The sequence below is a fragment of the Galeopterus variegatus genome, unplaced genomic scaffold (genome assembly GCF_000696425.1).
Source record: "Galeopterus variegatus unplaced genomic scaffold, G_variegatus-3.0.2 Scaffold2699, whole genome shotgun sequence".
Taxonomy (NCBI): Eukaryota; Metazoa; Chordata; class Mammalia; order Dermoptera; family Cynocephalidae; genus Galeopterus; species Galeopterus variegatus.
The window spans coordinates 231,570-245,521 of record NW_007728810.1 but is presented as its reverse complement, the minus strand read 5'-3'; the positions used below and the strand labels follow the sequence as shown (position 1 = coordinate 245,521).

The following is a 13,952-nucleotide window of genomic DNA, read 5'->3' as shown; positions in this document are numbered from 1 at the left end:
AGAAACCATCATGTCAAAGGGATACCTGCACTCCCATGTTCATCGCAGCTCTGTTTACAATAGCCAAGACATGGAACCAACCTAAATGTCCATTGATGGATGATTGGATAAGGAAACTGTGGTATATATACACCACGGAATACTACTCTGCCATAAAAAAAGAATGAAATACTCCCATTTGCAACAACATGGCTGAGCCTGGAGAAACTTATGCTGAGTGAAATAAGCAAAGCACAGAGGGACAAATACCACATGTCCTCACTCATATGTGGGAGCTAAGAGAGAAAGAAGGAAAGAAAGACCACAGTGATGCTTTGAACTTGCAGAGGGAGAGAACATACCTTGGGATACAAAGTGGAGTGGGGAAGAAAGGGGAATGGGAGGGCGGTTGGGGATAACTGGGTGGGGGACATGGGGTACAAATGCAATTTGAGGTAACGGGCATGCTGCCAGTATGGATCTGGCCTTTACTTCCTGGGTGCAAGGGATGACAAGCAGCTTTGTGTCTTATGAATATTCATAACCAATAAAAAAACCTTTTTTTCCAGTAATTATTTCCTAAAGTATGCTTTTTTAGTCATTTCTTTTTTTCCATTTCTTTTGAGTATTCCAATTGTATGAAGGTTATTTCAGTTGAAAGAGTCAGCTTTGTGTCTTATGAATATTCATAACCAATAAAAAAACCTTTTTTTCCAGTAATTATTTCCTAAAGTATGCTTTTTTAGTCTTTTCTTTTTTTCCATTTCTTTTGAGTATTCCAATTGTATGAAGGTTATTTCAGTTGAAAGAGTCCATAATTCCTTCATTTGTTTCATTTTTTAAATTCTTTTTCTTTTCATTCCTCTGATTGGATAATTTTCTGATCTGTTTCAAGCTCACTAATTCTTTCCTCCATTTGATCAAGTCTGCAGTTGAAGCTTTCTATCAAGTTTTTCAGTTCAGATAATGCATTCTTTACTTCTAGAATTTGTATTTGTTTTTTTTTTAATTGATTTTATTCTTTTGTCAAGTTTCTCACTGTGCTCCTGAATTGTTTCCCAAATATCATTTAGTTTTCTATTTGTATTTTCTTGTGACTCCCTGAACATCCTTAAGAGTGTATTCTGAATTCTCTGTAGACATTTCATAGATCTACTGTTCTCCTGGATCGTTGCTTGCACTTTGTTTCCTTTGGTGGTGTCATATTTCTCTGTTCTTTTTCAGTCTCTGTGATGCCTGCACATTTGAGGGAATGCATACCTCTCCCGGGTTTTATAGGTGTTTTTAGAGGGTATTCTACCTTTACTGGTTAAGAACAGAGCTTTGTCTCTTGTCCATGTTTTGTTTTGTTTTGTTTTTTCCTTTTGGTGGTGAACTAATAACTATCACCACCACTTAAACGCTACACTGGAATTAATTTGCCATCCTGTGCTTAACTCCTGAATTGGGGAAACTTCCTGTGGGGTCTGGGACTTGAGCTCTGTGCCTGAGCTAAATTGCTGCTTTGCTGTTGTTTTTCAAGCTGGGGAAAGCTTTTTGTGCAAACTGGATTTAATTGTCAGGCTTTTAGTCACTTCCAGGTCATGTGGGGTCAGCACCAACTCAACTAGGCTGTGCAGAAAATCCAGCCTGGGACTAAGTCTTTCCTGCAAACAGTCCCACTTGCAGTTCTATTGCTGTGACTGATCCTCACTGTGTGGCACCCATGCCTATCAGAAGCCAGATCTGTTGCCTGTGCTGAGCCCTGATGCTCCCCGGTGGGTCAGCCTCATCCCCACACTCCAAATTTCCTGTGGGGTAGGATGAGCACAAGTCCCCCTCAAAAATTCACCGAACTGTGGGTGATTCTTTCCTCCTGTCAGCTACAGCCCCTCACTTCTGTGTGGGTCCAGTGAAAACTTGCTAATGGATTTGCGGCCCTGGGAGATGGGATGGTGCACTTCAAATCACCTTTCTCCCCTTCAGACTCCAAGTAGCTTCATACAAAGGGTGCTGCTGTGACTTTGCTGTGTCCCGGTCTCTGCTCCATGTGCTGGAAGCTACTCCTTGCATTGTTCTATGCCAGCCTAGGGTGGGGGATGAGGGGGACGGCTAGGGCTTAGAATGGTCAGAGAGCATTCCTCCTTCCTCTCACAGTGGTTTTTCATGCTTTCATGAACTCCATAGGTCTCTCCTCCTCTTCAAGAGTTCCTTGAACTCTTGAGTTCAAGTTATCACAGGATAGGAGGGTTTTTTTTCATTTTAATAGATGTAAGTTGGGGATCAGTTGGGGGAGTGACACCAGGAATCATCTATTCCACCATCTTGTTGTATCACCTTTAAAGCTAATTTCCAACTAGAATTATATTCCAGTATTGTAACAGTTAAAAAAAGAGATTGTTTGGTGTCCATGGATATCACTGTACTGAAATGTTTTTCAAACTGCAGGTCAGGATTGGTGAATAATGACATAGAATAGAATTAAAATAAGACTACATTGTGTTTCTTAACAATTGTGTTTGCTCATATGTATATGTATACAAAGACATAACAAAAAACTTATTTTTTTTTTTACTTTGGCTTTACAGTCAAAATGTTTAAAAATCACTCTGGTGGAAAGAATCCAGGCTTTGGCATCAGGAAGGCCTAAATCTGAATCTTATTATTGCTAGTACTATTACCTAAAGAGTTTTCACGACAAGATCCCAGCCAATTTCTTTCTTCCCACACTGCTTGTGAGACCAAAGAAAAAAATCCTTTTATCAAATACTAACCCCTCCTTAACACTGGCTGTTGGAACCTTCTTACTAGCAACAAAATTACTATTTAAATAATAATTTGAGATGAAAAGGAAAAAAAAACTTTACTGATTCAACCAATATCCATCAATTCTTTGACTAAACTCCATGAGGTCAGAAATCATATTCATTTTTTTAGCACTCAGCAGAGAGATTTTAAATCTCAATGAATGAATATTTGGATTATACCAATAGTTGAATGAATAAAAGGCTGAATGAACCAATGAATGGGTACTGTACAGGAGACACTGATGACACAGAAATCAGCAAGGCATAAACCTTGGTCTTCAAGAAAATCAGTACTGGTATATACTGTATATACATTTATTACTTAATTTATGTTTTCAGTAAATATTTATTTAGTACCTACTATTTTCCAGGCACTTTGCTATGTCCATAGTAAGCAGAACAACCATATTTGCTGCCTAAAGCTAAAGAGTTATTACATAATAATCATACAAATAGCTGTAGAATTAAAGTTATTTTACGTGCTGTGGAGAGTACCATGAAATCATGCAATCAGAGGGCCTGATGTAGACGCAAAAGGAAGTGAAGAGAGATTCAGAAAAAAAAAAAAAAAAAAAAGGCTCCTTGAGAAAATGCCATTTAACCCGAGTCTTAAAGGTTAAAAGGTTTTTTGTGGGTTTTTTGTGTGTGTGTTTTGTTTGTTTTGTTTGTTTGTTTGTTTGTTTGTTTGTTTGTTTGCCTTATTAAAGGAGAACAGAGAAATGACCAGTGGAGCTTGGCAGATTGAGCAAGGAGGAAACTGGTGGGGGATAAGCAAGATAGGTAGAAAGGAGCCAAATCATGCACAGCCCAAACCCTTCCTGAGGATTTCAAACAGTGGGAAACTGGAGAGAGACGTGATCACATGTGCATTCTGTAAAGATCACTTGACTGTTCTATGGGAGCAGCTCTGAGGAAGAGCAACAATAGATGTTAGGAAACTGTTTGAAGGAAATTGCAAAAACCAAGAGGAGAAATGATGGCATCATCTTAGCTATGACGGTGGAATGTAATGAGAAGTGTCCAGAATTGAGGCTATTTTGGACATAAATCCAAGGAGAGAACTTGTTAACAAATTAACTGTGGGAGATGGTGCCTGGTAAAGGGAAACAAAGTATCAAGGAGAACACAGGTTTTGGCTTGAGCACTTGTCTGGAAAGACAAGAGACAGTGGGGAGAATGAAGAGAAAAATATTTATGGTATCAGAATAGTAACATGGGACATATTAGATTTGAGCCCGCAGGATGTCCAAATGTAGATGGCAAGGAAGCACTTAACACCTCCAAAGTTTCCTTTCCTGGTAAAAACCAAAGTGCTTACTGTGGCCTGCACAGCCCTTCATGATCTAGGACCTCACTGCTTCCTTTACCTCAACTCCTATTTTTCTCTCTGTTACTTTGCTCCAGTCAGTCATCCTTTATGTTTCTCAGACATGTCAAGCCAGCTTCTGCCTCAGAGCCTTTGCACTTGCTGTCTCTCTGTCTGGAATGCAAGTTCTTGGATATCTGCATGGTTTGATTTCTGACTTCCTTCATGTCTCTGTTTGAATATCAATCACCTAATCAGCAAGACTTTGTCTAACCCCTCTATAATAAATATCTCCCAAATTCTCCAGCACGTTTATTCTCTCTATGCTTTTCTTTATAATATGTATCATAACCTATTTTATAATCATTTGTTATCAACTAAAATGCAACAGAAGTTCCATGAAGACAGGGACTTTGTCATTTTTATTCCTGATATATCCCAAGAGATGAATACAGTGCTTGACATACGTCAAGACCTGGGAAGGGTCTGAGATTAAACCTGCTTGGAAGCTCTACAGTCTAACGAATGCTGGCAGAAGACACAGACTCCTGGGTCAGAGATAAGGAACTTAATTATTCCACAGCAATAGCCAATGTCAGCATTTGTTTTAGTTTCCCAAACCCCAATTTCCACAGGGCGATGTGGAGAGGACCAAGTGATACCTGCACAGAAAGTGTACTGTGTTACAGGAAAAGGAAGGCAAGCTTTTTAAAAATCCCAAATCTTTCTAAAAGGACAGAAAACCCACATGAGCTTTGTCCTAAAAGGAGATATCACCTTTATTATACTAAACTATAAATAAAGCTTCCCACTGCTCCAGAGGGAAACATTATTTCATTTTCCAATGCCCTTTATTATATACATACCCTTGAAAAAATAGTCTGAAACAAAGGAGATCAGAGCCTCTGCTCACAGGCGTGCAGAAATATGAGAGAGAATGAAGAATCATCTTCTAACAACAAATGGTAGACAATATATATTTTCAAACAAAAGACCAATGCTTTGAGTTAGGTACTATTATTATTTTAATTTTCAGATGAATAAATCGAGGCACAGCAAAAGTGAGCCAACTTTCCAAGGACATACAGCTAGAAAGTAGCTCCAGCAAGCACACTGTAGCTCCAGAGTATGCATTTTAAGGAACTGAGTCCTCCCTCTCTCTAACTTGTCCTCTACCAGCTATTGTAGACTTTGTGAATGGGTGACAGAGAAAGAGAAGGAATAGGAAGGAAAGACTGGCAGAAAAGGAGGAAAGAGTGAAGAGGGATTTGTAGCTATCCACACCTCCTTGCCTATTCGGAACGACAGAGCAGATGTGATCTTAGAGCTCACCTTACAGAGGAGAAAACTGGGGCTTGACAGGGGAAAGGCCTTCCCAAAACCACAGAGGGAGTCAGGGGTGGAGCTAACTCACTAACCTCCGCAATAGCTTTCTGGACAGAATCTTGGCCCTGCATATTTCAGGCTCACCCTGCTGCTTTCAGCTTTCTTACAGTGATATTCCCCTACTCTGTGGCCAGGCTGTGACACAGAATCAATCAATAACCAAGGAGCTCTGTGACACCACCCAGCAGGTGGGGCCTGTGTGGCCATCCGCCTGTATGACCCTTCCAGTCCCACAGTTCTGAAGAAAAGTGCAGTGCGGTTTCCAAGTGACCTCTGGGCACAAGACTTCAGCCATGAAGATAGCAAGCATCTTTCTTCTCAGTGCTTTGGCCCTGTTGAGTTTATCTGGTAGGTGTCTTTAAATATTTTTCAAACCTTTTTGACCTGCCACTTTGCTGAGCACATTACCTTCCAGACTTTTGACATAGTTTACTCTTAGATCTTTCAGTCCCAGTGAGATGAAATAGATCAATAGATGTGAACTACGGAAAGAGATATTTCTAACATAATAGGAGGAAAACAATCCCAATAGTGAGAACTGATCAAAGATGGAATGGTTTCTTCTAGTGAGGAGGCTAATCCTTTGTCAAGGTGAGAATATTTAAACCTTAAATAACCTTCTATCTCTGTAAAAGTTTAAAGTCAATTTGCACATTTTAAATTCTCATGGAATTGTATAAAATAGAAAACAATGGCTTCTGGTTATTCAGCATAAAAGGCATAGTTTGACTGCTTAAAAAATTTATTTTTGACCTGCAAAACATTTCAAGGGAAAACATTCTGCTTGAACAGATGGTGTGCATGTATCCCCTATCTACATCTTGACAGTGTTGACAGACAAAGTGAACCCACAGGACTGGGATCAGTTTCCTTTTGATCATTGGAAATGATTAATATTTTCAACTTCATCACCAACATACCAAAGAATCGTACTGAGAGCCAAATCGAACCCACAGGACTGGGATCAGTTTCCTTTTGATCATTGTAAATGATTAATATTTTCAACTTCATCACCAACATACCAAAGAATCGTACTGAGAGCCAAATCAGCACTTTGCTAAGAGTAAGAATATTGTTCGTTGTATTTGCTAAATATTATTGGGAGCAGTTGTCCCTTTTCATCTCCTTATGCATATTAATTAACACAAATAGATGCTTGTGGTGAGCACCTGCTCCTCAATTTTTAGACTCAACTAGATTCTAGCTGAATCTCGATTAGGTTCTGACTATTCCAGATCTTGTCCTCCAAGCCCATAGATACTTCACTATTTTTTACTACATTTAGGTAGAAAAAACTACCTCCTTACCTAGATCACCTCAAAGATTGTGGATATCAAAATTACATCTCGCCAACATTTCCTCCTTTGGGTGTTGTCAGATTAGCTCCCTTTCCCTTCAATGAGCACACACAGTTACCATCCCCTACATGATGTCAGCAAGGCCTGCTATTTTCTCAGGAATGCCGAGTGGCTATCGTGACTGTCAATCTGTAAATTCAAGAAATGTGAGTTGCACCTATAGTCAGCCAGTGAGATGCAACGGTGGGAAACAGCTCCTTGGGAAATGATGGTGTGTTGACAAAAGAGCTCCGTTTTTTTAACATTACTTACAAAAGGGGACTTAAATGTAATTGCAAATGTTAATTTTACATCAGAAGACCTGGCTACCGTTCATAATTGTTTCACAGGTAGTTATATCAACTCTCCATACCTTCATCCATAAACTAAGATAAATAAAGATACTCATACTTTGCTAATTATGAGATCAAAGTGGTTGTGAGAATGTTAGTGGTCATTCAGAAGCTACTTGCTCAGTGCCTGGTACATTTCAAGCAGTGAGTACATAATTCCTATTTTCAAGGAAATGGATCGACTTTTCTGAAATACCAAATTGAGGTCTTTTGGTCATAATCAAACTTTTACTTAATTTTTTTGAAGTTTCAGCAGGCAGGAAGTGAATGGAAACCAGTCAGGTGTGCTTGAAAGAGGATGGAAATAAGAAGGGGTAGGGAGTGAAAGAGGCCAGCAAAGGAGTCACAGCCTTCAAAGAAAGCAGAGAATTCTGAGTAAGAATGGATCTGGTGTTTCCCATCTAGGATCTAACATGACTGATTTATGTTTTCTAGGTAACACTGGTGCTGACTCCCTGGGTAAAAAGGTAGAGAATTTTGTCATTTCTTCTATCTTAGGCTGGAACTGTGTGATCTAACAAAAGAGCAGTCCAGCTGTCACTTTTCAGTGTAGCCTGAAGTCAAGGTGAGGAGAATGAAGGCCACAAGGATTAACCTTTTAAATGTACCTAGTAATAGCAGTTTTCCCCCCAGGCTCATATTGAAGGACAAATTCACCGACACACAGACCAGTTCTATATAGTTGTATAATGCCCGCTGTGAAGGAGTTTTTGTATAAACTAGTGTTAGCTGGTAGGACAAGAATTTTGGGTGGAAGCCTTCTCAGCTTCACTCAAAGTAGCCCTTCCTCCATGCTGGCACAAAGTTCCCCCAACCACCAATGTGCAGCTCCATTTTATTATAAACAACAGAACATAAACTGGGTTCTTCCTCTTGGAAAATATTCTAAATCTAATATTTTTGTGTCTTTCTTTGTTTAAAAGTTAATTTCAGTAAACTTAGAGACCAGAGGAAGAAATGTCCCTCATATTACATGTATATCTAGGGGGAGGCAGCTGATAAACCAAAAGGTCATGAGTGAATAAATTATTACACTTGTGATAAGTGTTACGACGAAGCTCTGGTACCGTTAGGACCTTAACCTCATTAGAGAAATCGAGGAAGGTGCCCCTAAATAAGTGAGAGTTATTTTGAGCCACAAAGGATAAATGAGTGTTAGTAAAACAGAACTAGTGGGGAGACTAGTAACATGAAGTGGTTAAGAGCTAAAGCTCAGGAACTGGAATGAATAGGTTTGAATTCTGGATCCAGGTATTACTAGCTGCATGGCCTTGGGTGATTTCATCATTTTCTGCCTCGTTATCTTCACCTGAAGAAAAGTATAATAAAAATAAGTTCACAGGATAGTTGGGAGGTTTATTATAATACATGGAGTAGTACATAGAAAGCACTTAATGACAGTGTCTGGCCTATAACAGTCATTTGATGATTATTAGCTCTTACTGCAGTAGACAAAACAGAGGGCAAAGACTCCCAGAATAGAAGTCGCTCAGTGTCTTGAAGTGCCTAAAAAAAGACCAGTGTGCATGGACTATTGTGCAAGGAAGAACATGGCCCAAGGAGCAGCTGACCCTAGCAAAGCCAGCACCTGCTGTGATTGTGAACATGAACATTATCTTGATCGTCTTGGGTAAACCTCACCACAGCACTATGAGATGGTGGGAGAATAATAATGGCAGTCCCATTTGGCTGATGAAGCAATTGAGGTTCAAAGAGGCTTGAATGAGAGTTAGCAATGTCACACAGCTTGTACATAGCATGAGCTGGGGTCTAAAACCACGTTTTCTGACTCCAGATCTTGGGTTCTTTATCTTGGAACACTCAGTGTCATTCTCCCAATTACAGTTGTACCCCAGAGGGATTAAAACCATTTTAAAGATTTTGCCATAAACTCAAAGAATGAAAAATGATGGGAAATGATTCTGTTGAATTCCATTTTTAGGCTAATTGTAACAACGAATTTAATAAATGTACCAAGATATATAACCCTGTCTGTGGAACTGATGGAAATACTTATTCCAATGAATGCATGCTATGTCTTGAAAATAAGTGAGTACAAATTTAAATTATTTTAACATATTTTTTTTAATTAGTTGTCTTCAAACTTGTGTATGTTTTATCTCTCTAAAGCCCCAATAAATATATCAATAATATGAATCTTACCATGAGAGAAACAAAGCATCTACTTTTCCCAAAAATAATTGTTCCTCTCTATTTTCCTCCTTTTTATATATCTGGCATGATAATATGATTTTTAAAAGTTACTTGTATGATAAAACCCCACATTTTTACAGGAAAACAGTAGTCTGGATTTTTAAACAACTCATACACACCAAATACCTTTAACTTTAAAAATAATTCCTAGTGCTAGCAATGATTGTGCTTTCTAAATATGTGAATATAAATTGTATAGATGGAGTGGCCAAAAATGTATTTTTGTAATCTTTTTTATTCATAGATATGAGAGCCAGCCTCAATAAAGCTTCATTTTCCTTTTCTTCTTCTTTTTTTTCCCCATGATTTTTAATTGTACATATTTGTGGGGAACAGTATGTTGTTTCAATACATATATATATTATGTACAATAATTCACTTAGGGCCGACAGCATATTGGTCACCTAAGCATTTATCTTTTCTTTGTGACGATTATGTTCAAGATCATCCATCTTTTCTAGCTATTTAGAAATATACAATATAATATTATTAGCTATAGTCAGCCCAGAACACCAGCACATATTCTTCCTATCTACCTGTGACTTTGTACCTGTTAATCCACATCTTCCTCTCCCCCAGCACTCTAGCCTCTGGTAACCAATATTCTACTCTCTACAAAGTGTCATTTTCTGAAGTGCCCACAAGTAGGTGATGAGAATCAGATTCAAGGCACAAGGAGAAATATATTTGCTATAGATTTTCCATCTTACTCAACTACAACTAACTCTTACCATGCACCAAGCATTGAGCTAGTCTCTCCTGCTTTCTTTGTGCATTTGACTAAGAGAAAATAGGTCTTGAGCACATATAAGATAGCTTCTTATAACCTGGAGCAAATGCCAGAAAATGAGGTAAAGTGCTACAGAAGTGAAGTAGAGATACAGATTTCTTCTTATTGAAAGAAGTCATGAAAGGATTCATGAAAATGATACCATTTAAACAGGGCTTTTGTTGGCAGCATTGAAAGAGCATTCCAGGTTAAGTAAACGTGTGGAACTATCAAAACAAATAAAAGGGATTCCGCAAGGGACCCAGGAAACTCTTCATTTTTCTGGGATTGACTTGACATTAAAGACTTTGATTTAGGCTTAAATGATTTTGTAATTTTCCTGTATTCCTCTCCATAAATTCCCTTTTCTAAACAAACCCTCTTCTTGGGTTATTTAACTATCTTGGAAAATTCTCAGAGTTAAGCAAGGATTGTGGGAATAGGTCCCCAGGGTGAGAGGTTCTAATATCCTGAAGTTTTGGACCCAAAACATTAGGTGTTCTACTTTGTGGGGAATCTGTTTCCTTAATAAAAGACTTGTAAAAGGAATTTGAAACCACTTGTTAATTTTCTCATGACCTATGTTGTTGACATTAAGATCAAACATCATATTTCCATCCAAGAGGAGGAGAAAGCGATAGAACAGCCTTGAGACTGGAAAAAGTCCAGGTGCCAAGACTGAAAAACCCAATATTTAGAGTGAAACAATGGGAAAACATGAGCATAGGGCTAGAACACCCTATTCCCTTAGCCATTAAAACCTACCAGTTCCTGCTTGCTCTTTCCTTTCATTCAAAAATATGTATGGCTTTGACTTTTTTAAATTCCACATATAAGTAAGATCATACCATATTAGTCTCTCTGTGCCTGTGCCTGGCTTATTTCAGTTAACATACGCTGGCTAGTGGGAACAGGGAAAGGGGAGACGTTTGTCAACAGGTACAAAGTTACAGTTAACTTTGTTACAGAATAAACTTTGGTGTTCTATTGCACAGCATGGTGACTAAAGTTAATAATAATGTATTTTATATTTCAAAACAGCTAAAAGAAAGCATTTTAAATGTTCTCACCACAAAGAAATGATAAATATTTGAGGTGACAGATATCCTGGTTACTCTGATCTGATTGTTTCATGGTGTATAGTTGTATCAAAATATCATTTTGTACCCCATAAGTATATGCAATTATTGTCTGCCAACTAAACATAAAATAAAACTAAAAAAATATGTATATGGGAGGAACATTGGGATGCCGGAAAACATAACTTTCTTCCCATATTTTTCAGATGAAAAAACTTAGAACTATAGACAAAAAGTGGTTTTCTCAAATACAACATATTTCCTAATGTATTATATTGCCTTTCTTTCTATGGTTCATTAAAATCCCCAGACAAATTCATTGTATAGCAATTTGAGCCAGGCTCTCACATAGTTGTTGGATTTGGGGACAAGTAGATAATACTGAACAAGGACTTGCATATGGTAGTTTCCTTATTCACTATGTGTTTGGCAGATATATTCAATAAGGAATTTTTTTATTTCTTCTTGTCTTTTTAAGGAATCTGTACTGGCAAATTCTTTTCTATAGACTAGGTTTGTCCTATAGAACTTTCTATAATGAAGAAAATGTTCTGTATCTGTGCTGTCCAACACATACTTATTAGCCACAGTACTTTAGCCATACAGCTATTAAAACAGAGAGACTAAATTTTTAAGACCACTTAACTGTAATTTAAATTTAAATAGCTATATGTGGATAGTAAACACATTGAACCACAGTGAACAGCATAACTATAGAAAATAAGTCAACTCCTGTGTGCTCTGTTAAAATGTTTGTAATTAGTTATGCTAACGAATTTGGAAATCAGTATCATGAGCAGTTAATGAATATAAGACAAGAAAGCATTAAAAACTCTTAAAATGAAGAATCAACAAGGTCCAGATAAATCCATGTATAAAGATATATGGAAGTCAGATGTCCTCTAGTAACAGAGAAATAGAAGAATTTTTGTAAGCCAGTACATTCAAGAAAAGCATGGTTAGAAAAACGAAAGGTCTGGAAACAGTCTTATGAGAAACAATTACAGAATTTAGAAATATTTTGCTTAGAGATAAGAAAACTGTTTGGGAAAGGTGGTATTGGGGAGCAGAGAGGTTTTTATCTGGTGGGATGATGCCTAGAGTTGGCAGGTATCATACAGGGTAGAGACATGATTTCCTTTTGCAAGACCTTACAGATATGAGTTCCGAGAGTTCTAAGATGAAAGATCAGTCAATTAGAAGGTCCTACAATAGCCCAGGCACCGGCTAAAATGGAAACCTAGTGTCTATGGCAGAGGCATCAGGAGCAACAGTGAAGTTGAGATTGACTTCAGAGGTTCACTACAATGCCTCACTAGAGCTGTAATAGAGCTGGAAACTCTATAAAGACAGACATTTTTCCTTTTTGATGTAACCGTAAAGCATGTAATATTAATCAGTAAATATCTGATGAATTAATGAATATGTGAACAAATGAATGAAAGAAAGGGAAATGGGAATAAATCTCAAACTTCTCTATTGTAAATAAAGTCAACTTTTTCCATTGTTTTCTCCTATAGTAACTTTTTGTCACCAAAGTTTAAGCTGATTTTTTTTTTTTCAATCTCTTCTACAGGAAGCGCCAGATTCCTGTCCTCATTCAAAAATCTGGGCCTTGCTGAGAACCATGGTTCTGAAACCCCATGAGGTCACTACCATGCCTGGCTGGCCTGATTGTTGAATAAATGCATCTGAACATTGCCAGTTGTTCCCATATGCTTTTTCTCATAGGCTTGTTGGATTATACCAGAGAAAAGGGACTTGGGCAAGACTCAGAATAGATAAAGTTTTACAAAAGATGGCAACCTTATAACTTCAGGCAGAGCTTCTCTCACTATGACTTTTCCTTCCTCATCTTCCTCACATTTTGAGGCCTCTTTCTCAGGAAACATGATTGCAGATATTAAGTGAGAGAACACAGTCGGTCGTGAACATATATAACCTGCAGAGGATTAGACTACCATTTTAAGGAAAAGTTGGAAAATTCTCAGTCCAGAGAAATGTTACCCATCACATTTCACTGATTAAAATAATTCCTTTAGGTTTCCTTGGGATTTAATTGAGCATCTATTATGCCTGGAACAGGTCTACATATACGGACACAGAGCTGCCTGTCTGATGGAATAGAGTTTAGTCCTTGAGATTTTCCATATATGAGATTTGGATCATTAAGGAAACAAAAAAAGCTACATTTTCTCAACAATGCTACGGAGCCGCCTCTGGATTTAGCCTTAATTCTTCCCCAGCAGAGGCGATTTCCCGTTAGTTACTAAGAGGAATAGTAGTAAAGCAGAGCTCTAGCTTTTCCCTAGTAACCTGACATTTGGATATAGGACTTCACCTCATGCTTGCCTTGGAGATCTGCTTCATAGAGCCTGATGGGTTTGTGCTGAGCTTACCAGAGGCGGGGGGGAGGGAGGGAAGAGACTTGACTCTGAATTAACTTCAGGAATGGTCTCTTCTACTATCAAACCATCTCTAAGATATGATCTGGCAAGGAAAAAAAGGGTTATAGACCCAGTGAACTGATCATGAGGACTTTGTTCAGTTCACTTTGCTGTATATTTGAGTCACAAGAACCTTGTAAGATTATCTGCATCTTGTGTGTAAATTTAGAAAAGTGAAGTCACTTAATATCTCCAGCAAACAAGGTGATTAGGCTTTTAATTAAGGACTGACTTCAAGTCTAATGCCTCTTCCTTTAAACTACAATCAACACATGTAGATAACTCCTTGCCTGTTT

The 13,952-nt window shown here is 38.0% G+C and overlaps 1 protein-coding gene across 1 annotated transcript; it reads left to right on the top strand.

The window, feature by feature from the left end:
- Nucleotides 1-5,709: 5,709 nt before the first annotated feature.
- SPINK1 (serine peptidase inhibitor, Kazal type 1) lies at nt 5,710-12,908 on the top strand. The gene is made up of 4 exons (XM_008582697.1): nt 5,710-5,805; nt 7,583-7,614; nt 9,090-9,196; nt 12,786-12,908. Exons 1-4 carry the CDS (start codon nt 5,751-5,753, stop codon nt 12,829-12,831), a joined length of 240 nt encoding a protein of 79 aa, XP_008580919.1. The 5' UTR covers nt 5,710-5,750; the 3' UTR covers nt 12,832-12,908.
- The last annotated feature ends 1,044 nt before the right edge of the window (nt 12,909-13,952 follow it).

Coding starts and splice junctions, on each gene's coding strand:
- SPINK1 (XM_008582697.1), top strand. CDS start 5,751: ATGAAGATAGCAAGCATCTTTCTTCTCAGTGCTTTGGCCCTGTTGAGT. Junction 5,806..7,582: donor GGCCCTGTTGAGTTTATCTG/GTAGGTGTCTTT, acceptor TATGTTTTCTAG/GTAACACTGGTGCTGACTCC. Junction 9,197..12,785: donor ATGCTATGTCTTGAAAATAA/GTGAGTACAAAT, acceptor TCTCTTCTACAG/GAAGCGCCAGATTCCTGTCC.